At 40.4% G+C, this 25,658-nt stretch overlaps 1 protein-coding gene across 8 annotated transcripts in view; it reads right to left on the bottom strand.

The window, feature by feature from the left end:
- Positions 1-794: 794 nt before the first annotated feature.
- Positions 795-25,658, bottom strand: part of IL1RAPL2 (interleukin 1 receptor accessory protein like 2) — a 368,404-nt gene continuing 343,540 nt past the window's right edge. For 6 of the 8 annotated variants that reach the window (XM_051784226.1, XM_051784262.1, XM_051784234.1 and 3 more), the window contains 4 exons: positions 23,541-23,686; positions 18,044-18,187; positions 14,122-14,292; positions 795-4,814 (listed from right to left, as the gene is read on the bottom strand). In XM_051784226.1, the coding sequence (XP_051640186.1) occupies positions 4,117-4,814; positions 14,122-14,292; positions 18,044-18,187; positions 23,541-23,686 (1,159 nt within the window). In that variant the 3' untranslated portion in view covers positions 795-4,116. Of the gene's footprint in view, positions 4,815-6,043; positions 6,806-14,121; positions 14,293-18,043; positions 18,188-23,540; positions 23,687-25,658 lie in introns of those variants that run through there. The other 2 variants (XM_051784285.1, XM_051784276.1) reach the window with 2 other exon arrangements.

Below are 25,658 nucleotides of genomic sequence, written 5' to 3'. Positions count from 1 at the left end.
TCTTTTGTATTCCTCTGTACACAGTAAATATAAGGTTTATGGCCTTATCCAAAGTCTGCTGAATTTGATGGAACTCTTTCTATTGGCTTGAATGGGTTTTGGAGCAGACCTGGCGGCAAGAGTATGGCAATACCTTTATATATTTTTCTCATCCGCTGTCTAGAGAAAGGAATGTTATTAAAATACCAGCCAAGCACACAGCTCCCAAGAACTGTCAATATTCACTGTACTTTGTTAGTTAATTTAAAATTACCCTGTTTTCTTGCTGAACTTACTTTAGGAACATAAAATCTGCAGCAGCTGAATAGGTTTCCAATTTCTAGCTCTTTTTATAGACAACCTTTAAACCACAATTGCCTCTGAAGTACATCACACATAAAGGTAAGTATACAAACAGTAGCTTCCAAACATTACAATAAATCATATTTAAAATGAGTGTGCCCCAAATCAGAAGTCCCTGTGGTTGCAATAAGGATGTTTGCTGCTGGTGATTTTGTCACCGGGGAAGGCACAGCCTGACAAGTTGGGGGTGGCAGGGCTGCAGAGTCACCCAAGCAAGATGCAGCACCAAGCACAGTCAGGGTAGTGCCCTGGCCTCTTCCCTGATAAATCCAGCTGATAAAGCCCCCATGGCTTTGGTGAGACAGAGGAATGCAAAATGCCCATATGCCCTTCTATTTCAGCTAATGAAGTTCACATTCTTGCCACCAAGGCCCTGATCCAGCTGCTACTCCTGCCATGAGGGATCCCGCTGGAGGGCTGCTATTATGGTGGTGGTTTTCACAGTGGGACAAACTCCTGTGCCACTCAAATCCCACAGATGGATGCATTTCAGCGTTTGACTGTATTTTTCCAGACCCTTAAGTGCTACCTATGGAAGCATGTGGCCTCTTGCATGTCATAGAGGTGCTGGAACATGTCCAGAGAAGGGCAAGAGAAGGGTCTGGAGCACAAGTGTGATTAGAAGAGGCTGAGGGAGCTGGGGGTGTCAGGCTGGAGAAAAGGGGCCTCAGGGGTGACCTTATCACTCTCTACAACTACCTGAAAGAAGGTGGTAGCCAGGTGGGGGTTGGTCTCTTCTCCTAAGTAACAAGTGGCAGGACAAGAGGGAATGGCCTCAAGTTGTGCCAGGGGAGGTTTAGATTGGATTACGGAAAATTTATTCACTGAAAGGGTTGTCAAGCACTGGAAGAGGCTGCCCAGGGCAGTGGTGGAATCACCATCCCTGGAGATACACAAAAGACATGTAGATGTGGCACTCAGGGACATGGTTTAGTGACAGGCTTGGCAGCGCGGGGTTAACGGTTAGACCCAATCATCTTAGAGGTGTTTTCCAACCTAAACAATTCCATGATTCCATACTGGTATTACATGAAACTGAGTCCATGAGAGGCCTCCTGAGCTCAGCTCCCCATCCCCACACTAGAAGCAGAGGGGTACAGGCAGTTCCAATTCATGTATATATTGTCGTAGTACTCAATACACACTCAGAAATCTTAAAGCAGATTGTGACTTGGCATCTATAACTAAAAAAATATCAATACATAGACACTCAATGTGCTTTTGCAAAATGACAGAAAAACTGTTCTTTTCATGTTTCCTCAATGCAAACATGACTGCATTTTGCTTTGGAATAACTACTGCTCTAAGAGACATATTACCATTGGGTGAATGAATTTGTTACCCATATTTAGTCCTTGTAAATAAAAGAAGCAGACCAACCTGCATATGTTTTTTCTTTTCTTTTTTTTTTTTTTTTTGGAGTTTGCATGCTTAATACAGAACTAGCGGATTTAAAATCTCACTGAACATTCTATGTGAATTAACCAGATTCTAGAGTAATGTGGGAAGGAAAATAATGAAAAGTACAGCTTTTCATTTAAACATATGCAGCTCTTTTCATGCAGGGTTTGCTTTTAGGAATTTTTTTCCTTTTTTTTTTTTTAATTACACTTTGCATTAAAGAACATAGCCAGTGTAAACACAGTCTGTAACACTTATAAAACAGTGCAAATTTTGTAAATTTTTGGGAGGAGGTTGAAATCCATATATTTATAATGGAGGTAAAATCGCTTTCTTTCTCAGTAGAAAAATACATCTATTAAACACCTATATGTTTGGAACTTAACTTCACAAAAGAGCAAGTTATAGTTTCTATACTGTGTAATAAATTAATATCTTTTCTAGATTTCCATTTTCAGTGTTAGTGTCAAATGCATAATAATGCTAGAAAAAACAAGAGAAACATTATTATTTAGAACCTAATGAAAATCTTACAGACTATAACTGGTGTAGGAGGGCACAGAATAAAGAACTGGGGAAAGAAGCAATGGAAAAATACTGACCTCTATGAATTATTGCACATTTGAGATCATTCTCATGGCCTTTGGGCCAATTCTTTGACTTTTAAGTCTTAGGTCAGTGTTTGTTTCCATTTGACTGTAGGGTACAATTTAGGAACCACTGCAAAATGTCAAGGATTTACTGAACTTGTTTGCTGATGAAACCACAGGCAGCTGAGTGCAGAGTGCTAACTTTTATTCATGCAATCAAAGAGAACAATGCTAAAGAACAATGCTGAAACACAGGCAAGGCTGCCTGCCTAAAAAGATTTTTGGGAATTTGCTCCAGCAGATCTCATTGAGACAAAACTTTCATGTCTACTGTGTTTTCATTAGAGCTGTGCCAAAACCTGCAAAACTGGCTTCTGCCTTCATTATTTAGGGCTTTTTTCCTTAAATACTCCACTCTGCAACTCTTAATCAACTGAGTATGGAAATCTCAGTGGTACTCACTGAGCAGCAATGCCTGATGCAGAGTACCTGTATAACACTTCTCATCCACCAGCAGCAGGAATGCCTTACATGAAAGATAAATGACAGTATCCTATTTGACTGATGGGATCACTCACATAAGTGAGAAATGCAAGACCTTAACAGCTGCTTAAAAACATCACTTTTCACTAGTTGCACAGACAGCAGAAATATTCCTGCTTCTGCCATATTTAAAAGGTACATAAACTGACAGGTAGATAGACAAGAGAGAAAACTGTCTCAGGTGATTATCACTGCAACTGAAGTCAGATTTACCAGTAAACCTGAATAATTTAGCACTTCATCTCTGAATATTGCTGTAGTAATTATTTTCTATTGCTGATGTTCTCACAAAAAGGTTAATTTCAAATTGTAACTACTGATTTTGGAAAGAAAATCCTATGTAAAATTACATTGCCTTTTCTACAAATCTTAATAGGGCTCAAGAGATCGTAAGAAATTTCAAATTAATGAATAGACCAATAGACAGATAAACTTCTACTTAAATTGTTTGGAAAAAGTCATTATAAATCTGCAAAAAGTTGTGAAATAATCTATAATTGACAGAAAAAAATGTTTAAAATCCTCCTAAACATCTTCCGATATTCTAGTAAGTTGTTTAGTAAAACCACATTGCTAACCATTGACTAGGAATACAACATGCCTCAATAATAAAATGAAGAGATGCTGATGGGAGCAGGTGATTTATTCTGCAGTAACTGTTACTATGCACTTTATTGATAAAGCTTCATCTGCATTGTTTCAGCTGGTCATCTTACTAAAAAGTATTTGTGAGACAATGTTACCGGGAAGGTTTCCTCCTCCTTCCTTTTCAGGATGATTCACCCCTTGTGGTCTGTGCAGGAGATAATAATTTTTTGTAGCATGATTAGAATTTCAAAGTGTACTGTAGTCTATATGAAAAACCCGACAACTTCTGTGTATTTCAAATACTGTTACTTAAATATGTATGGATGTTGGAGACCATATACAGTGACCTTTTACCCATCCCAGATTGTAAACCTACTGTAAAATGATGGGGTGCGTTTTTTCTCTCCCCCCTCCTTTCTAAAGAAGCAATAAAACTGTACATTAAAAGACAGGAAGGACATTACTGAGTTACAAAAAGAATGCCCCCTTTGTCAACAATTTGTAAATGTAAACAAAAAAGTTCAAGTAGAAAAGCAAACAAGTGTGCTGCTGCTTCGAATATGTTTTCTCACCCCATGGGGTTAGGGCAAAGTTCTTTAAAAATGTGTCTTCATGGCGGTCATGAAGCATCTCGAAAGAGTCCTGATGTCCACTACCAGATATCACTGGTGAAGCTAAGCTCCTTGGCTGATAAAGGTAGCAATGGGTTGTTCCTGTGAAACTCCTGGGGGTCCTTCACGGTGTTGTTGAGAGGTAGCTGTCCGTTCAGGAGTGTCAGAGGAATGTTACAGTACGTGTGGTGGTTGCTTATGGAAGCGATTGGCAGTGTCGCTGCTGACACGTCGTACTCGTATCCTCGGCAGTAATGTCTCATGTGCACAGAGTCTGCTTGGTGGTAGTCAGTTAAATCAGCCCGTGATTCCACCAACGTGGCAGAAGTGCCTGTGACAGCAACAGAGGGGATAGTCTGAAGGTCTCCAAAAAGGCCCTGCTCTGCAGAATCCAGGACCTGATGCCGTGACACCACCTCCTTTTTCTTCCCTGGCATTTCAAAGACTAGGCGCTTCCAAAACTTAGAATTCAGTTTGCTGCTTTTTGGTCCTTTCCACTTGACCACCGAGAGAAGTTTGATGGTGTGCTTTAAAGATTCCACTTCATGATAATTCACTTTCCCTTTTAATTCAGTACACTCAATCAAAATAACTTTGATTTCGCCACTGACTAGCATGTTATGGAGTCTGTTTTCCATCTCAAAAATACTCCATCCTCTCCTGAGAACATAGTCTGGAGTTAACACGATAATGAGTCTTCTGCTTTGCTCAACACATCTTGTGAGATCTTCAATGTAGGCTACAAATTATAGAAAGAGAGAAAGAGTAAAGAATAAAGAAGTCTATTGTATCAAAACATTAGGCTTGCAATCAAGTATAACAAAATCCTACAGCTTACTGATCCACACTGTTTAAGACAATGGGCATTTCAATATACTCCAACAAAAATAGGATTGTGTATCACAACATAGTTCTATTTATGAAGTACACATAAAAAACTCCTTAATAATACCCTCCTCCCTTTGCTATTTTTCCCTGTCCGTTGCAGCAGAACGACATTTACAAAACATCCTCGCTGTGTAGATGCATTAGTGACTAAAAACACACAGTTCACTCAGTGAAAAGAATACAGGTCAAGATGAATGTAATGTTTGTGTAAATTTTAACATTAACATTGGTTATGATCAACACTGTGTTGAGGGAAGCACACTCTGGGAAGCAGTTCTCGTGTTTCAGATGCAAGGACATGAGGGTGCCGCAGGGTGTACGAACCGTAACTTGCAAGTGCTCAAAAAGAAATGAACCCTCATCACATGCAGAACTTGTGCTTATTGCATAGAAGCATCATGGTAGCTCTTTCTTCTTTAGGTATTGACCACAAAGCCCAAGAACATTCTTTGTAGCCCAATGGTCTGTTTTAATATCAGGAACCTGTGCTTCTATGTGCCCCAAGGTATTAACAGAAACTTCACAAGTGACAGGAACAAATGGAAAATTTAAACATATTGGAGGTATTTATTTGTTGAGACATCAGTGACAAAGAAAATAGTAGAATTCTTTTATTCATGCATGCCAAGGAGTTGCAATTGATCAGTGTAAGCAGAAATGCCAGCCCATCATCAGCTCCATGATGCCAGCTTATGGAACTACAAAATATCCTTGAAGTTGGACTTGGCTCCCTGAGTTTCGCTCATCCCAGGGATGGTAGGGAAGAGAAGCCAATTACACTGGTCTGACATGGAACAGGATGGGAAAGAGATCTACTTACAGACCTGATCCAAAACCCATTCAAATGAACAGACTTCAGCAAATTTCAATGGGTTTTGGGTCAAGACCGGAAAAATGAAATCACTTAAAAAAAACCCACTAAGGGCAGAAGAGTGTTCATAGATTGCATAGCACTCGACACAGGATATCTTTTTGTGTTTTTAAACTACATGAACCTCTTTGACCATGCTACTGAGGATGTGCCACCTGACAACAGAGGAAAGCACGTGTTATAAATGAAGACTTGGACACAAGAGCTGCACAGAACAGATCTTTACTCAGCACAGGGCAGGGCCTCTCTTTACACACCTGCCCTCTAGCAGGAACAATAATTACAAATAACATCATTAATCAACATCTGTTACTGCAAGACTCATTTTTATAGTCCCAGGCACCATACCACAGCATGCTTGTTCACACCACTTCCAGTAAAGCAAATAGCTACAAAATAGGCCAACAGTAACATTCTAAAATAGCTTATTTTCATGAGACTGAAGGCATAGTTAGCATCAAATCTGCCTTTACCAATGTTTTATTTCACCACTTAGCAGCAAGAAGAATTTCTTTCACAAATGGAAAAAAGAGGCAATTGCAAACATCCCACAGACACACAAAAATTTAAGACATACACATACATTATAAATGTCTATGCAACAATCCTGACTTTTAGTTAATGGTTTATGACTCTTTAATCATGCAGCATTTACATTTTGTTTTTTTTCCTTGAAATATTTTATGAGGAAAACCCCCACATTGTTCTGTGTAAAATAGTTACTCATTAATGAAAAAAACTCAACATTAAAATCCATGGGAGAGGCAGCAGAGAGGGGAGAGAATCGGCAACAAAGAGAAAATGATAAGCAGAACTGGTGAAACAAAACTTAAGGAAAGGTAGAAATGTTCAATACAATGGAAAGAGATTATCCCAATGTATCAACAGCTCAGACTCTTCATTTTCTTCCTTTCTTTCTGCTCCCAAAAAGAAAGAATTTAGGTGGGAAGCTTCATCATTAGAGGTTGAATCTGCAAGATACAGTAAAACAACAAACTATCATGCATCTTTCCTGAGACATATTCATCCCTCCTTCAAACAACTCAGACACTGCTTTATACAAGACAGTTCTCTGCAGGACACAACACTGGGCAATACCACATGTCCAGGTTAGTGCCAAGCACGGCCACGCATATCCAATATGCATCCAACAAACACAAACCAACAAAACAAACAGAAATCAGTCCACTTTCATCTCTTCAAATATCCAGTGGCAATCATTTCAATAGCAATAATCCATTATACCATCGCAGTCAAAAACTCATCAGACTTTGCTTTAGTCAATCAGGGAAAGAGGTGAGAAGACAACAGATGGACATTTCTTCCCTTGGTGCCTCTCCCACATTTTGGCATGCCCACCTTTATTACTGGATATTGCAACAGGTTAGAGCTCTATCCTCAGCTGACTAACAGACGCCTTCCCAAATGACCATGAGGTGATCTCTCAAATTCCACATTTGGAGCTGTTATAGCTCCATGGACATGGCCAGTGAACAGGGGGCCTGTTGGTGCACTGAGGATAAAGCACACTGAATAGGAAACTGGAAAGCCACATTTCCAGCCATCTGGTCCAGAAGTACTCAGTACTCCCAATAACTTCAGTTTGGGATTACTACTGAAGGTTGGTGACAAATTTCCTGGAGCATGTGGTTCCATCAGGTGCACTCTACAATATGTCCAATGTGCACAACTTGAACATTTCTGTGAAGAAAAGCACAGGAAGACAGGTTCCTGTCTGTGGAAATTCCAGCTCGGTATTTTCCAGTGGTACAAGTCTGACTGCATAAACCTATGAGTTGCTAAATCACCCGCTCTCATTTCACTTCAGAATTTGAGACTTCCCAAAATACAGAAGTTTCAGTTGTCTGTCTCAAGTGAAGTCCATGAGAAGGTATTAAATCCAAGCAATCTCTGTTGCAGTGTGGGATGGAGAAAGGGTTGCTTTCACCTTTCCAGTGAGCTAAGAAGTAGTTGTCAGGCAATGGTTCTGTTTCACTTACAAAAAAAAACCTGAACAGGGACTTCAGCAATGACATCACCAACTAGGATCAACTATAAGATTCCAGAGCAACATATTTACATCAGATAAACATAACTTTGCTGTAACTTCACTTTTGCTGAGGAGGTGTCAACTTCAATGACATTTCATTGTGAGGGGAGAGAAAGTTGTCTTGACAAAATCAGTATGGGATTACTCGCTTTTAATTCCCAAAGACTGTGTTTTTATTATAAACTAGAATGTAAAAATAAGATGTCAGCATTAGAATTATCCACTTGGATTTCATTGAAAAAGAACATTTTAAATTTTGGCCCTTTTCCCCCCTCCTTTAAACATCATTTTGCAATATGGTACAAAACTGTTCTCAAAATGTAAGCAAATCCCATAGGTCAAAAACTTAAAATTGTGAGTGACTGTATCAGTAACTTACTTGCATCATGTTCAGTGCAACGCCCAAGGAGGCATGGACAGCAAGAAATGTTATACCCCAAACCAAACAATGTTTTTGCATGGTTGTCCATGAGTAATGAAGACAGATCACCTGACATCAAATGTGCTCACCAAACACCATCAACATGTAGTAATGCTGAACTGTAGTCTGAAGCACTGAAGAAGAGAATTCCAAGCGATGCATCCCATTTGCAATTAAATCATGCATAACTGCCTATGGAACCTTGAATGAGCTACATTAACCACAAGCTGGAAGGAAACATAATATACAAGCAGACTAAGAGCAAGGAAATTAATGAACACCATTTGCTTACACAAAGAAATGACTGACTAACCAGATTTAGGTGATTTGCAGAAGCAGTTGAGGGAGAAAGAAAAAACACTAGAAATCATATTAAGTCCTACGGATATTTTTGGGAAACACCAGCACCACGAGAACCAAAGAGTATCTACCATCAACCCCCTGCTGGCTGGTTCCTGGCAGTCTGAAAATAACCAGCCTTTCTGTGTTTGGCAATGTGACCATCACTTGAGGAAGTTATTTATAGAAGAGCAATTCAGTCCTGGTTTCCTAACTGAATAGTTCCCAAACCCTAAATCTGACCACTTTATTATAATACAAATAACTGCATGTATTGCTTTCCTATTTATTAAATATGTTTTGCTTCTGTTAGCTCAGACCAGAACAGCAATGCAGTTGGAACTGCTGAAACACAGAGCAGAGTAATGGCCCCTCCTGAGAGAGAGTCCAATCCCTGTATAAGCTAAGGGACAGCTGATGAGTTCTACATAAACAAATACTGCACATCAGTGTGACACACTGCCCTCTCAGCATATTCCTCCCCTTGCCATCATCAGACTTTCTGTATTTGACATGGTAAAGGAAGAAGGAAAATAGAAAATATGGAAGTTCTGGGAATGTCTCCTTGCAGACTGAAATATCTGAAGTGGGCAATGTTGGTAAAATTGTCTTGGCAATAGATGCCTGAAACAAAATTCTGCATATTTATAATCAAAGATTCATAGACTGATGCAGGTTAGAAGGGGGCCCTGGAGGTCTCCAGTTCAATATCCTGCCTGAATTGCTCAGGACATTGTCCAATATGTTTTGAAGACCTCCAAGATTGGAGGTTTCTTGATGTCTCTGGGTTGTTTCAGTTTCTGACCACCTCCATGGTGAGTAAACTTTTCAGATGTTTAAATGGAATTTCCAGTGTTGCAACTCATAGCTGTGACCTCTTGTTCAAGAACTGTGCTCCTCTGAGAAGAAGCTGCCTTCACCTTTGTGCTGTCCACTGGAAAAATAACAGTCAGATCCGTCCTTAGCTTTGTCTTTGTTGGCCTTTTCTTTTGGGCTCTCCTCTTATACTGTATGCTCCAGCTCCCTGACCACCTTGGTGGCCTTCAGTGGGCTGTTACAGGATAGCCAGCCCTTCTGGCTTTTGCTCACATTTCTTCCTTTTTCAGCTGTTATCCCTCTCTATCCCTGGTGCCCTCACCCATGCCTGGCATTAAGTTTAAGATTCATACAGAGCAAACAACCAGGGACTTCAGAAAGGAGTTGTTCCTGTTCCAAAGAAATGGCATCCCATACCTAATAAAGGCTCCTTGGGAACTCCAGACATATGGTTCTACTGGTTTTGTTCACCCAGGAGCCCAGGAAGCTGGAATTCACTGGGCAAACACCACACAGACAGGCAGACAAAACTACAAAGTGCCAGAACTGAAATACTGACTGTTGTGTGCTTTTTATCACGTCTTAGGCACTCTCCTGTTTTGCTGAGAACTTCTCATTTTTCAGGTAAAGCAAAGATTATCACTGTAGTTCTTTTCACTGCCTGATCTGTTTACCCTGGGCTGAGCTGGGGTGAATTGTTTGTGGTTTTTTCAATCCTGTCAAGACCAAATGTACATATGCTTAGAGAGCACCTAGATGATGCTCTAATAGATTTGTATTGCTGGTATTAAAAATCAAACTTGACAATTCTGACCTCTTCACTTTCAGGGTTTAAAATAATTTGCAGAAACCATGGAGAAAAATATCTTCTTCTGAGTAGTCCTAATTTTAGAGGAGTGAAGGACAAATAGATGTTTTTCTCTGCAGACACATCATCCTTAGCAGACAGAAAATGGCTCAGGTGAAAATGTAACTATTGCTGTTGCACATCCCTGCCCCCCACCCCCAACTATTCAGTCTCCTCAGGTCTCCTAACACTGAATTAAAAAACTCACAGGGCTTGAGAGTATTTGCTGTGGGAAAGGGTTTGTTTAAAAAGCCCTGAAAACTAATAGGGTGAAAATAATGAGAACTGCTAAAAAACTTCCATAACAACTGCAAGTGCATCTCAGGGATCACAGTCTCCTTACACAGGTTAACATATCCAATTATGCCTAAGTTGCCCAGGCAGAAAGGTGTATGTGCTGTCAGCTTCGACAGAATGCAGAACACTCACTCTGATAAGACCAAAGAATATTCTTTGTGAACAAATAGCTGCTATAGTACTTCCCAGAATATGCAACTCAATTCCTAGGTTATAAACTTGGTCTCGCTGCTTACACAGCACTCTACATGTCACATCTCCCTGCTGGGTCACCCCTTTCACCTCCCAGCCAGCATGGCTGTGTGGGATTCTGCAGGAGCCAGAGCAGAGGAGCGGTGGCTGCTTTAGCCCCTTTTCCACCTCACCAGTCTGGGGAGCCGGGTCCATCCACGCTGCTCTCAGGCAGCACCAAGATTCACCTCAAAGGTCCTTGCTGGTCATGGTGTGATGGGCACCACTGAGGCCCTTGGCATCTTTCATGGTGTTCTCCCTCCCACTAGGACAAAACGCTCCACTGGGATAAGATTTGTATCCCGGCAGGGCTTAGAAACCAACACCTACTGCAAAACATGACTCAACCCCATTTGACCTGAACCCTGGATGCCAGGGATCTGCTTCCCAATGGTGAAGAGGTGGCCTGAGTCCCCACAGCCATCACCTCTGTCCTTCCAGGGACAGCAGCAGTTGCTCCATGGACATCCCTGAAACAGAGGGTTCTCAGCACAGAGGTGCCATGCAGAGCTCAGACATGCACTGTGAAGGAGGTGGCTGCTGGGTGCATCCCAGCTAAAGCACATCTGGCTGTAATCTCCCCCTTGGCTGCACAGGGACATGCAGAGCCCATCACAGCTTTTCCCCAGAGGTTAGTGATGAGCCAGCTGGACAAAAACATAATCAAAGTTGTCCCTGAATTTTTCTGGAGTCAGCTTTTTAGGTTGTTCAGAGAACTGTGCAAGAAAATTAATGAAATACTATTTAACAAATCTATTTTTTGCTCGCTCTCAAATCCAAGGAGCAGCTGTCAGTACTGCTGCATGCCAGGAAGGAAGAGCAATGGTTCACACCCTCCTGTGGCAGCACCTCACAACTGCAGAGACTGTAGGAACAGTCCTACAGAACACAGCTCATGTGCTGCACTAGTGGAGTGGCACACACTGAGGCGCACAGGATATAGAAGGAAACACATCAGAACAAAGTATTACATTGATTGAAAGTAATTTACACCGAAAGATGAGGAAATGCAGCACATGTGAGAAGAGATATTTCCTAAAATAAAAAAAATAACTGTAATCAACCCTCAATTTTTCTATAGAAGTCTACCCTGGAGAGCTATATATTTTGTCATATCTGCCAATTTTTGAGACAGTCACTCTAAAATATGTTATGTTTACCTCAGAAGTTTCTAGCAGGCCCATTCTACATCACACTGCCTTCACTAAGCACTGCAAGTCCTTGTGAGACTGGTGAGCACTAGGCAGGACATGGCCACATTCCACTTCTCCAGAGCACACGGAGAGCTTACAAATACAGGAGGCCGAGTCTTCCTTCCTTCCCCATCCCCTCTCCCTCCCTCTAGCCCCACTTAAAATAAAGTGCCTTCTCTCATATCTTTTTCAAAGCTAAAGCATGCAAATCACACTCATTTCAGTGGCACATTTTATTCTGCATTGTCATTATGTCTGATTAAGCGTTCTTGAAGCTCCATGTGTTAGAATCAGGCCTTTTCATAATACTGAAGAAGTGAGTTTGAGAGGAAAAAAGAGGGATTAAATCCGTGAATGTTCATAAATGAGAACTGACATTTTCAGGTACCCTACATTTTCAAGAGAGGTTTAATGAATACCCAAAGTGATGACAAGTATTTGCTGAGTGCCTGACTGACAAAAATAGACAAAAATAAAATACCATGTTGGCTGGTACAACAATTGGGAAAAAGAATCTCATTTTGGATTAATTTGTGCTTCAGTATAGTTACTGAAGGGTTAACTTTAAATTCTTTAATTCACTTGCATAATTGCTATGTATAACTCTGCTATATTGCTGGATATCAAACAACTAGTTACAGCAATTCTGTGAAAGAAGTGTATTTTCTCTTAATAATATCTAAAAATTTTGTATTACTTGCTTGTACTGTCAGAAATAAGAAGGCTATGGGCCAAATCCCCCTTCTGGAATTTCTCACTAAGGGAGAAAAACTCACACCTTGCAGGGGCAGAAAGAAAAAGGGAATCAGCTCTAAACTAGGAGCTGCAAACACACATGATCGATTCAAGCCTCTACGCAGGACTTTGCATGATCTCTGGCTGGGCTCTGACCCCTCTTTCCCAGTGGTACAGGATTCAGAGCTCTGCTTCCAGCTCTCTCAAATGTCAAAGAAGAAACAGGCTCTAACTTCTGGGGCAGGCACTGGGGTTTGGCAGCAGCAAGGCGGCAGTTTCAGGTTTTTGGCAGGCAGGTTGCTAACGCAGCTATGTTCGAGCTGTTTCATGTTTGGGGACATCTGTTCCAGTACAGCCATTGCTTTGTTCTCTTGTTCATATTTTCTATACAGTAGCACATACAGAGAGAAGTTCATTTTCTCTTTTACTATGTTTTTATGGAAGTGATTTGGAAACGGAATTTGTAGTAAAAAATGCTGATTTTTTTCCACAAGGGTAGCATTTCAAATAAATGTGGTATTGCAGTAAACATACCCTGCACTCAAAATTCATCAACATCATGCATATGATTCATGGTCTTTTTGACTTGCTCGAAAATGAACCTGGTAGAAAAAATGCCATAACTACCACTAGGAAAGCATTAACTGTTGGTACAGACATCCAAAGGTGGTGCTGCATCTTCAGACATGGTAGCAAAACTGATTTGAAATGCACAACTGTATTTCATTGTCAGCATTGAAAATAGTATTGGCTCATGGGGCTGTACATAGTCCTCTGAATAATGAATACTACTTACACAATATCAATGACTTACACAATGCTCACACTGCTCAGAAATTCAACACTCAGTTAAAACTCCAATTGTACCCTTACCATTAACTGGGAAACTATTGTAGCACTTTATGAGACTTCCAAGTTAGGGAAAAACCCAGAAAGATAATGGAAAAGATTACTTTTACTTGTAAAGCTGCTGTAGACAAACAAATAATCACTGAAAAAAAATAATAATCCCATTTTCAATATATACCAGAGACTACAAAATCTTTTTAGGAAGTTTCCTGCTTAGTTACCTGTGTCTGATATAGACATTTTGGACTCCGTATTGCTTGAAGAGATGCAGCCTTCCCTGTAGGAAGGTCCAGCTCCTTCCTCCACCACTGAAATCAATGGCAGTTCCATTGATTTCAGCAATGCATGAACAAGCTCTAACATAGAGCTCGAATTTGCAGTGCTGAGGAAACTTTTCCAATCCTTGCAACCACTTCCCAAAGAGAGGTTTTCCTCTAGTGACTGTCACCCAGTCCAGGCCTTTGTGACACATCAGAGAGAAACAAAACAGAAAGGTCAGAAATACTTACTTCCACTAGGGATCAGGTCCCTATCCGGAATGAAGAGCTTGTATCCATAGTGCTTTTCCAGAACATCTGGCAGAATTTCAAGTGCAAACTGCTCCTCTTCGTTAGTGTCACGATCTAACGCATCGGGATCCACTTTGGTGTATGAAAGATATGCATCATATTCCTTGTTGTCTGCAAGAAAACAAATTAATGCTCAGCTGGCTGTTTGCAAGAGCACTAGAAAAAATACAGGGAAGGACTAGGAAATTGTATTATTCCTTGAAATGACCAGGCATTTCCCAACAAAATTGGGACTTTTCACAGGAACATATAATCTGGCTTCCAGAGAGAAATTTTATGGATCCAGACAAAGGATATCCTTTCAGTTTTCTTCTGCATGTGGAGCAGTAACTCTGCTCCATGTGGTCGGACCCATGTCACAGCTGACAAGGTCATGGGCAAGATTTTGATACAAAATACTAAAGCTGAAAGTTTTAATTTTAATCCTTTACATATTGCTAATGGAAATCTTTCAATTCCTATGCCTCAAGAGTGCTAGGATTATGTGAAAGTTTTGAACTTGGAAAAGTTTTTGTGCCTGGAAAGTTTTGAGCAAGGAAAACTTCCTCTCACAAGTAATTGTGAGAACAGACATGACTTAACCCAATGAATACTGACTATGCAAAATACAACACCAGATACAAACAGTTTAAAGTATTTTTTTCAGAAAGCCCTGTAGTTTTAAAAATCAATGTAATAATTTTAGAGGTCACTTGACCCAGGACATTTGAAATATTTGGAGCTCACAGTTTGAGAGAGAGAAATAATTCCCGGAGCAGTGGGGCTTAGGGGGAGACTTGCCCCTCCATTCTCCTTGCAGCTCAGGAGTGGATGCAAAACCTCATCCAAAGGTGGATAGAAAGGGCAATACACCCCCTCCTCTTCCTCCCACTCAGCACTGGGGCTTGTCTCCAGCTCTGCTTCTGAAACATGGAGCTAAGAGCTGGTGACCATGCCAGGAACAGAAGTGATCCACTACTGAGCTCAGGATCCATGCTGGCATCAGACTGTCTTAGTGACATTTCTCTTTGCTATTCCTCTGCAGTAATGGAAAACAGTGTATCGGAAAAGTCAACCTTCAGCAATTCAGTCTCCAGGGAAGAGCACAGCTGCCATTATTTACAGAAAATGAAAAATCAAATAGTTGTGAGAACAAAACTGCATGAATGGAGGGTTTCTGAGTACCAATTATCTGTAAAGAATAGTGCACATGAACGATAATTACAGCAGTTAAAAGTCATCAATATATTCTGACAAAAAGAAAAAAAAACCTAATCGTAATACAATATTTTCCTTGATGACCTTGAAATGATGGTTACTTATAATTTTTGACACAAAGCCAGACCCATGAGGGTCAGAGCTACAGTCAAAGCATGTGAATAATTATATATTTGTAAAAGGCAATTTGCCTAGTGTCACCATAGCTGTAGGAGAGGATGGAAGATGTCCACCTGGCTTGCTGATATTCCTCTGAAATCAACAGGCCAGTCAGCTTTGGAGGCCTGTCCAAAACCTACTCCCCTGTCCATAATGAAGCCTGCCAAAACCTTTTAAGAGATGCCAGGCACCAAGTGATCCTAGAGGCAACATCCCTGCAAACGTCTGCGAGCTCTGCAGAGGCAGCCGAGCCCTGACGTGGCCGTGGAGCAGCGTGAAAGCCACACATCCATGTGCCAGTGGTCCCGGAGCTTCCAACCCCTTCCAGCTGTGGGGGCACAGCTGCCCTCTCCAGTCACCTCTGCTCACAACACAAGTGAGCAAGATGCAGACAGAACCAGTTCCCCCGAGCTCCTGAGACTTGCACACTTCTGTTACATCTCCATGGGCTCAACTCCCTCTTCACAAGCTTCACACACACAGGACAGAGCAGAAGGACCTGTCCACACTTGCCTACCACTTGCTCTGAGTGCTCTGGAAGCAGCACTGTTTGGAGCCAATTTCTAAATGGGTCCTTTAATCCTCAGTGTCATTTTCTCTAAAAGCAATGCTACACACAATAAAGGAAGTGAATGCATCTAGCATTGCTTACATAGGGTATTTTTAGAAATAGGAATAAAGCAAATCTGTTGAGTTCTCAAATCTTCTTTTTTAAAGAAATACATGTATAAATGGAAAATGACCCTGCAATTGCATCAATATAGCTGACTGCTCATAGGAGCTCTGTACAATCCCACTATAGCCTGCATCAGTAAAAACATCCCCATACATGTTTTGAGTTCAGTAACATTCTGCCTCCATCTTCTGTTCTGCAGGATCAGAATGTGACACAAAGCTGCAGTAGGTCTACAATCATGCACTGGAAAAATAAAAGGTTGTTTTCAGAATTAACATGCACACAAAATACCCTATGTACTCATGGGGCTTCCTCTAAACAACCAGAAAACAATACTGTTTCATAAATTAAAAAGTGATCGAACCAAAAAAGTTACATGAATAAAAATGCAGCAGCTTCACACTGAAAACACAAGATAAATTAATCAAAGCAGGTTGAAGGAAGTTATCACTTTTTGTGGGGGTGAGCCAGGGAAGTCGTGTTGCTATAATCCTAAAGTGTTAGAGGTAAAGTACTTCCCAAATAATCCCACCCTTCACTTTCTCCTAGGTACCAGCATAAATATTGTGCAGTATCATATAGCATGAAAAAACCCCATAATTTCATGTTTTGCCAGTCACATATGAAGATTGCAAAGGAGCCAGTTTCCTGACCTCTAGTCCTGCTATTTATTGTTCCCTATTCTAAAATCTCCTAGATGTCATTCCATCCATTCTCCAAAACGCCCACGGATTTCATTGTAGTGGAACATTTTCACACCATATCTACCCAGTGTGAAACATTTATTACTGTGATAACAGTAACACTAACTGCAGAAAGGAACATGTCTATGCAACTACACATTGTTTTGGCAGTATGGGTAATGTGTTCCCTGTTCTTTTTTCAAACACATTATAGCTTCTAGATGTAGCATTCCAGAGTGCTTCTGTGGCTCATTAAGTGTTGCAGTGGACTATGGCAAGTACCTGTATTCAACACTGTACTTCAGATCTTTAGCAGATACTACTTAGATGCATATTAATAACATATTAATTATGATATGTGTTAAGAACATAATAATAGGATTTAATTAGAAATATTTGGATTTAGTTTACAGGGCTTACTCCAGCTTCATAGGAGCAGGAATGTTCTATGTTCAGAATAGAATTCAGAGAATTAAATTAATTCACAGAATTAAAGCTGCCATTTAAAAATACAACTTTAGCTTTAGGCACTAAACAGAATATAAGCTAGTGAGAGGGAAGGTGAGGAAATAAAAATGGAAAACAGCCTAGTTTATTCCCCAACATACTCCCCAGGGAAGTTTTACATTTCCACTAAGTTGTTTACAGTCTCTCAATTAACTGAGGTAACTAGTTAGCCTTGATAACAATCACCTCTCACTAGTCAGAGGAGCTCATTGACAGCCTGATGGGAATTCAATGAAAATGTTTAACGAGGAATACCTGGTGAAAGGGCTGCCCACATAAAGTACAGACCTCAGGAGAAGTGATCCTGGGCAGATATGGCACCGGAGACATGAATGTAAAGAGTTTCCCCAAGGAATGAGTTCACAAATGATGCTGAAGTCTCTATAACATACTCATGAACAATTCTTCAGACTCCCATTTGCTTATGGCACGACCCAGTGATATTTCTGTGAAAAGACTAATTGATTTCAGGGGGCTTTGGGAGAAAGTCTTAGGGCTTTACACTATTGGATGCTTAGTAGTTTGAACTTGAACTAAAAGCAGGTATCTTTTGGGATTCATTTCAATCTAGAAGCTTCACCACTTTGGGTCTCTGAAATATTGCCATTGCATATATAGAGTTTCCTGTGCAACTGCTTACCATCAGCTGCTTCATCTCCTCCAAAGTTCTGTCTGTAGAACAGCATTAACTCTATGTTGTAGCACTTATAGATGGTCACGAGCAAAATAAGCAGAAGAAGGATGGCTCCCAGTCCTCCAGCAAGCTCTATTTTGTAGATCAAATCTAAAATTAGCAAGGAAAGACAACAAGGTTATGATCTTTCCAAGCTTTATTTGCTCTAATCCACCATACAATTGCACATAAAATTCTGCAGCTTCCAGTTATAACCACTGTAACATTAGGAATGCCTAATATTTTTGTTCATTGCCTATTATTTAACTTTACTTATTTACTCCATCTACCACTCATCTGGAATTACCATCTGAAATCCGGAATGCATTTGAGACAATATATGTAATTCTTCTATATGGGAATTATGTAGTGATTTTACCCAGAGGATTAATCAAAATGAGCTTGTGGAGTTTGAACCTTCTGCATTGGCCAAGTGCATCAAATGCTGTATGCAGCATGTGAGAATAGACATATTCTATATATATGGAATATAGAACCAGATATATTGTACCTCACTGGCTCTAGTCCCCCATTCCCCCATCCCCAAATTAAACAACTTTGGTTTTGTATTTGTGAAGCCTGTGGACAAGGTGATGTGAGCTGCCAAGTCAGGGCTTCAGCTGGATCACTGGAAAATGAATGGAGCATCCAGAAAGCCCAAGATAACATGAGAAGCCAGGAGTACACATCAGGCTGCCAAGAGCCACTTCATTTGAATTGTGATGGCTACTAACAAAGTTCTCACATGCTTGTGGAGTACACATTATACTTTAATGGGAACTAGTGCTAGTTAAAATTTCCTACTGGGATGCTTTTATTAGGAAACATCACAAGCAGTGATTCACAAATTCATCCAAAGACAGTGATCCAACTTTTACAGCTAGGGAAACAGAGGCATAGAAAAGAGAAGCAACATGTTCAAGGTCACTCAGCAAACCAATGACAGAATGGGATAAAACCCCTTGATTACCAGTCCAGAGCTCCATTTGATGTAAGACATTAACTTGAACAGCATTGCTTTTTAGCCTGAAATGTCCTCTGAATGTAATACTGCTCCTAACACTGCCTGGCATATTATTTAGCCATAAAAGACAGAGGATGACAATTTGACTGTAGCATTCTATATTAGTTCAGATAAGACGTCATGAAGATATTTGCTGCTGTGATAAATACAACGAGAAGTTGCAAAACTAATACAGGCGAGACAAAGTTTTTGTGATCTTTACGCTTCTAAAACTTAGGTCAGAAAAAATTACTCGTATGTCATTTGTGTCATTTTCGAGATAAAAAGCAAATTAGTTGTGTATCTTTTGGGGTTATTCTTGCCTCGCCAAGCCTCGTATTTCAATAATTAACATCAGATGTCAAGCTATTCCCAGTTTACAGTATCTCTGATGTCTGGCTGGCAAGAAGTCATGGACTAATAGATGGAAAAACTCTACTATAATAGCTATTTAATCTCTGTGAGAACACAGGGAATTCATGGGACTTTTATTACACTGCATGATAAAGCTTAGCATATGCTCTGGGGATAAATCTGGGCAAATGGAGAACAGAGTTGGTTAAAGTCACTTTTTGGGGAAAAAATATTTTTTTGTTGCACTGAATCTTCTTTGCTAGGAAACTGAGATGATGGCAAAGCTGCCAGCTTGGAAGGAGAGAAAATGCTGAGCCTTGCAGCCGACATAGGAGCTCTGACTTGTGTCCACTTTTGGGGGGAACGGCAGGATATTGAGCAAAACCACAAAATCCAGCTCAAAAGGCAAAACTGATCTGCTTTCACATGTCCTGTAGTTGTCCTTCTGCACCATAAACTCTTCTAGAGTCCACACATAAAGAGGAAGAAAACAAGGCTTTTGAGCTCCTTAATTCCATTTCAAGGTGGAGACAAAGAGAAAAACCCAGAATGTTCAGTTTTCTTGCCTACTGTAGCTTAGACTCAGCCTCTGATTAACTCTTTCCTCCTCAAGTGGTCCTCATTGAGGTCAATAAGGAAGGCAGCATTTCCAACATTAAGAAAGGAGGAGAATCTGGCCTTTCTGCTATAACAGTGACTGAAAAATAGCAAATAATAATATTCTGTAAAATAATGTAGAAGGACCTTCCCACAACATGTTATAGAGGATTATGGTCTTTAAAATAGCAAAAGTCTCCTAACACCCAATAAATGAGAGACAAATATATTTTAGAAGTTCCTCATAATTTAGTATTACATCAGTATCGAAAAAACCCCAAAATTAGTTCCCTGCATGTCTTGATTAAAGGCAGCCTCCTTGAAATAAATCATGAACAAAAGTCATAATATTTACTTTTATCTCAGTTCACTGCTTCTTTCCACTAATAGCCTGGCTTGATTTTATTCTGCAGTTCCTGACAAACTTTTCATCTTCCAGTACAGTTATATTATAGGCTATGTAGACTTCAACCACTAAAATACTGGACTGTTTTCAAATTCTTTTGAAGGGAATCCTGAACCATTCCCACAACTAAGGGACAAGTAGGTGTATATTGCATTTCCATGTAATTTGAGCATCAAATATGCTAGGACAGCATACAGAAACAAAAAATAAAAGCAAACCAAACCCAGGGTTGCCCAGAACTTATTCCTGAACTACTAGAAAGAAGTAACAATGCAGTCTTGAATTAAGTCAGTAAAGAAGAATGTGACAGCAGACAGTGGTATTCAGGTCTAAGCATGACTGATTCTGTCTTTGCATTGGTAACTTTGGGTGTTTATAACTGGATTTTGTTCTTTTTCAGTCAAAAAAGCCCAATGAAAATAATCATAAATGATGACACGTACTCTGGGGCTATTGGTACCCTGGTGCTATGCAGACAGCACTCCTGTATTCTCCTGAGGATTCGTGAGGACCATACCACTAACACAGCAAAAGGGGTGTTGGTCAACAGCTTTCTACCAGTCCTGCTCTAAATCTTGTCCCAGGTCAGTAAGTACAGTAGTATTTCCTGGCTCATGAATACAGTCAAATCCAAGTTGGAGAAAGCTAGGATAAGAAGTAATTAAATCAAGTTGCAGAAAGGAAAAGTTTGGTCAAGTATTTGTAAGAACTTAATAAATAACAAACAGGACAATGGGACAGGCAGTCAAAGGACACAGTAAAATACAGTGGTTATTTTAAATGACACTTTAATAGCTTGAAAATCAACTATTGAGAATGCCTGAGGGGAATATAAGTTTTTTACAGCCACAGTGCAGAGAGAAATGAAATAGTAGCTGCAAAGTGATCCTTTCCACCTCCAAATTCTGTATTCAGCAGTGCTTCTTCCATAATTTCAGCAGAGCTCTGAAATATCTGCATTTTTTTGTTATAAATAAACCTAGCTTGTTATTCTAATATATGCACACAGAAGAACATTTAACAGTGCCAACATAGATACACTAACTATCAGTTGTATATTTATGAGGTTCAGTAGAAGGAAAGGTAGAATGCTTTTTGCACTAAAGAGGCTAATCCTTCATCATGATGACCAGACTCCTTAATTAAAGTTGTGACAACCTGTCACTTTAGATCATAGAATCATAGAATCGTTTTGGTTGGAAAAGACCTCTAAGATGATTGAGCCCAGCTGTTAACCCAGCACTGCCAAGCCCACCACTAAACCATGTCCCCAAGTGCCACATCTCCATGACTTTTAAATCCCTTCAGGGATGGTGACTCCAGCACTCCCAAGTCCTTTTTCCCCAGGCAGCTTTCCAGTGACTCTGCCCCAGCCTGCAGTGCTGCAGGGGGTTGTTGTGACCTAAGGGCAGGACCTGGCACTTTGCCTTGTTGAAACTCATATAATTGCCCTCATCCCATTGATCCAGCCAGTCCAGATCCCTCTGCAGAGCCTTCCTACCCTCCTGTATGTATGTATGTATGTGTGTAGTAGAGAGTAAAATGATCTGCTGGATCAACATTCCTGCCCAACTTGGTGTTGTCAGCTGACTCTGACAGGACTGCATACTCTACTTCCACACATAAAACCTGTGGGTCACATGAAAGAATAGCAAAAAAAGAGGACATTGACCCAAAAGTTTCCTCTCCCTTGTAGCCCTTTTTTGTCTCAATACCCCACCTCCCTCACCTTTCATTTGATACAGATTATAGCCATCAAACACAGTGCTTAGCACCCAGCATGCCTTCAGGGGGAACTGATGACTAGGGATGTTTTCCAGAACTGTGATGCCCCATCTAGAGAGGCCTTGGCTGCTCTTCTTATTCTTCCACCTGACTCTTAGTTCATTTGTCCCATGGTGATGTCTACCTTACGCTCCAAAGTCAATCTGCAGCATGCTCAGGTACTAACAGTGTATTTGAACCTTCTCCAAATGGTGACACTTCTATGGGATTTTGCTGCATCTGTGACCATGGAGAGCACTGGCTTTTTCAATTAACACTGTAACCCAGAACCTACTGAGAAGCACATGCTTTGCCATAGTGAAAACACACGAAGGACTGGAACTGCACCTTCAGGTTTGCCTCACAAAAACATTTCTTCTTCTCTGCTTTTGGCAAAATAATTTACAGCCAGGAATGATGGCAGAAATCTGGACAATGTATTAACTCTTTAGTCAATCTCCCGTGCTGAGGGCTCTGTAGTTTCACATAACAGCTTTCTCCTGAGTGTGTAACCTTCCTTTGCTTTTCCTATAGCTTTTGTATTGCCTGATATACTGTATCTTAGAGAGATCACCATCAAATTTAAATGCCACCCTACTTATGAATAGGAGAGGTGATTGAACAAACAACATAAGAACTGTAATGAGGAACTGTTAAACTCTTTACGGTAATGACTTCTCCAAACAGCAGCACATAGTAGCACCTTTTAATTTGGCACATTCAAATCCAAATGGTTTCCTTTCTGCTAGGATATCTTGTCTGTAGTTGTATTCCCAATTCAGGAGCAGTATCAAGCAAGACAACCACGATAGGGTAATTCTCCATCAATTTGTAGCTCCTATTGCAATGTTTTTCATTCTCAATGCAGTTACAAATCTAAATGCATGGTGACAGTTTAAAGTTTTCCATTTAAAACATAAAGCCGGGAAGTGGAGAAATACGAGAACATCTGACCTCACTGCCAAGGCACCCGTTCTAAGAAATCCACATTTTAACTCTATCACACAATTACTGCTGGCCTAGTCAGTCAACTCTGGGTCAAATTCATAGGTTGTTTAGACCAAAATACTTCGCACTGATCATATTGGTGCTTTATGAGTGACTGTATTCCAAGCAAGTGCATCACCTTCAAGGCTGAATAGCTAGACACTAAAGAACAATTAATGATTTTTATTTTCTTTTTTTTCACAAGTGGTAAACTGAAGCTGTACACAAGCCTACTTCAGCTCCAAGCAGGCACACAGGAGTCCAGCCTGGCTCAGAGAGGTCAGCAGGACCTCTGGCTGACCTGTTGCTGCTGCGAGGGGTGAGAGCACAGATAATGAAGTGGAGAGAATTACCTTTCTTGCGCAGAAGGACACTGGCGTGTTTCCGTCCATTTCTGTTTTCCACGTGACACGTGTAGTTAGCCAGGTCTGCCTCCCCTACAGCATCAAAGATCAATGTCAACTCAACTTCTTTTTCTCCAAGGTGTTCTCTGAGGAGTCTGAAAGGAAGGATACAGCCTTTGCTTTAGCTGAATTAATATGGGTGGAAGACTTTGAAAAGAACCATTATTTCTCAGCACAAGGCAGACAGTGTCCCTTGGGCTCCTTCACTCCGGGAGAAGGATTTAGAAGGAGATTCATGCTGCCTGAAAGACTTCTCAGAGGCATCTTTCATGGTCACCAAAAGCCTCTTTCTCCTTCCATGTCTAGTGAGGAGCTAAACCAAGTAAAGGAAGAGTGGCCATGAGTGCAATGGTTGCATATGGATTGTTTACATTGGCTCCATCAGAATTAAATGCTAAAAACAATGCTTCTTTTAAAAGAAGCAGTGAATATCCATTTTCCAGAAGCAAATATGTGCTACGAAGCCATCACAGAACAAATTATAAGGCAGTATTTTAAAGGCTGGGTATTGTAATACATTTTAATGCAGTCTGGAAACCTAACAAAAGGAGCTGTGCTACTCCCTGTAACTTTCCTCTATTTTCTGGGGCTAGATCCTGACTTTAAAAGGGAATAGTGTCAAGAACAAGAGCTCTCTGCTCCTCTGAGAGGACAGAGGAGACATGCAAAATCCCCACAAAGGGAATAGAAAGTTCTAGCAGACTTTCAGGCCAGAGGTACAGTCTTTTCATGTCATTGTTCTCGTGTGAACATTAAAAAGAATGCAAAGTAAATGCAAGTGTTTTCTGCTGCTGACATCAAGTCTAAAAATACAATACCCTATTCTCTCAAAAGGCTTATCACTTGTTCAAGGAAAAGTTGCTGCTCCTTTGATAAAGGAAATGTAATGTCAAGTAAAATCTACCAGGTTCATTTGATCCTGTTTGTGTACTGCTGCTTAACGTGGAGGGGGTAAACACAAAATGTGGGGTGCCCTGGCAGACACCTGTGAACTCACCACTGCACATTGCACTTCAGTGAGTCTTTTCTCTGAAAAGGCTGTTTACAGCACTGTGAGGTAAAGGTATAAATAAAATCCAGGTTCCCCAAAGATGAAATATTTTCTTCAGAGACCAAAGGGAGGCAACTGGGCAGGAAGTAACTAATGGGAGTGCTGCCCGCTCTGGGCAGAAACTGCTGCTGGAGACCTTAACATTTGTCAGTAAAGAGCAAACCCCAAACTTCTCTATTATAAACCATAACAGAGAGTTTTGGAGTTTCCGATGCACACACACATTTTCTCATGTATGCGAGTTCACATAACACTCCGAATTTGAAAACAAATCAGAAGTATGAGAGAATTGCACTAGACAATGAAAAATAGAATGCTGACTGCTATAAACCACATCTTTACAGTAAGATTTCATACAGCACACAGCCTCTAAAGGCATGTGGGATCTGACAGAACTCAGAAGATGTACCAGAGCATCCACAACGATTCAGCCTCTTTCACTGTGGCTGTGTAACTTGCAAAAAAGCAAGGGGAAAATCATTAGTTTAAAAACATGTGTGTGTGTGTTGCATTTGGAAACTTAGATTTCATCTTTTTTTTGCAAATTAACTCTCATTTATTATGGGGTTTTTTGTGTTCTTTTTTTCATTTTTTTTTAAATTTTTTTAATTCTAGTCCAGAGTCCAAGTGGTGAAATTATTGAAGAAAAGTTGAATTTGCATCATTTCTGGTCAGAAAAGAAACCTCCTTGGAAAGCTTGGTCTGTTTGCAGACTCAGCCTAAATAATTGGGAGTCAGATAAATCAATTCTCATCTACCTATTAATCTGCTATCTATAAAAAGACTCAGGAAAGTCTTTCTCCTCTGCTGGTAAACAATACGCCTGACAAATTTTGGCCTACAAATCCTGCCACAAGGAACTATATAATCCTTGACAGAGATGATATCTGGGACACTAATCTGGAGCACTTTGTCAATGCTCCGATTGTCTTGTATTTATCCTATAATCAGGATATTTTACACAGAAAAAAATGAAGACAGATTACAATTAAAATAAAAGAAACTGTTAATTTGAA

Source organism: Manacus candei, unplaced genomic scaffold (assembly GCF_025592945.1).
Source record: "Manacus candei isolate 608988 ecotype Guabito, Panama unplaced genomic scaffold, ASM2559294v1 h1tg000003l, whole genome shotgun sequence".
NCBI lineage: Eukaryota > Metazoa > Chordata > Aves > Passeriformes > Pipridae > Manacus > Manacus candei.
The sequence above is the reverse complement of the archived record's forward strand: the minus strand, read 5'-3'. Positions and strand labels throughout refer to the sequence as shown.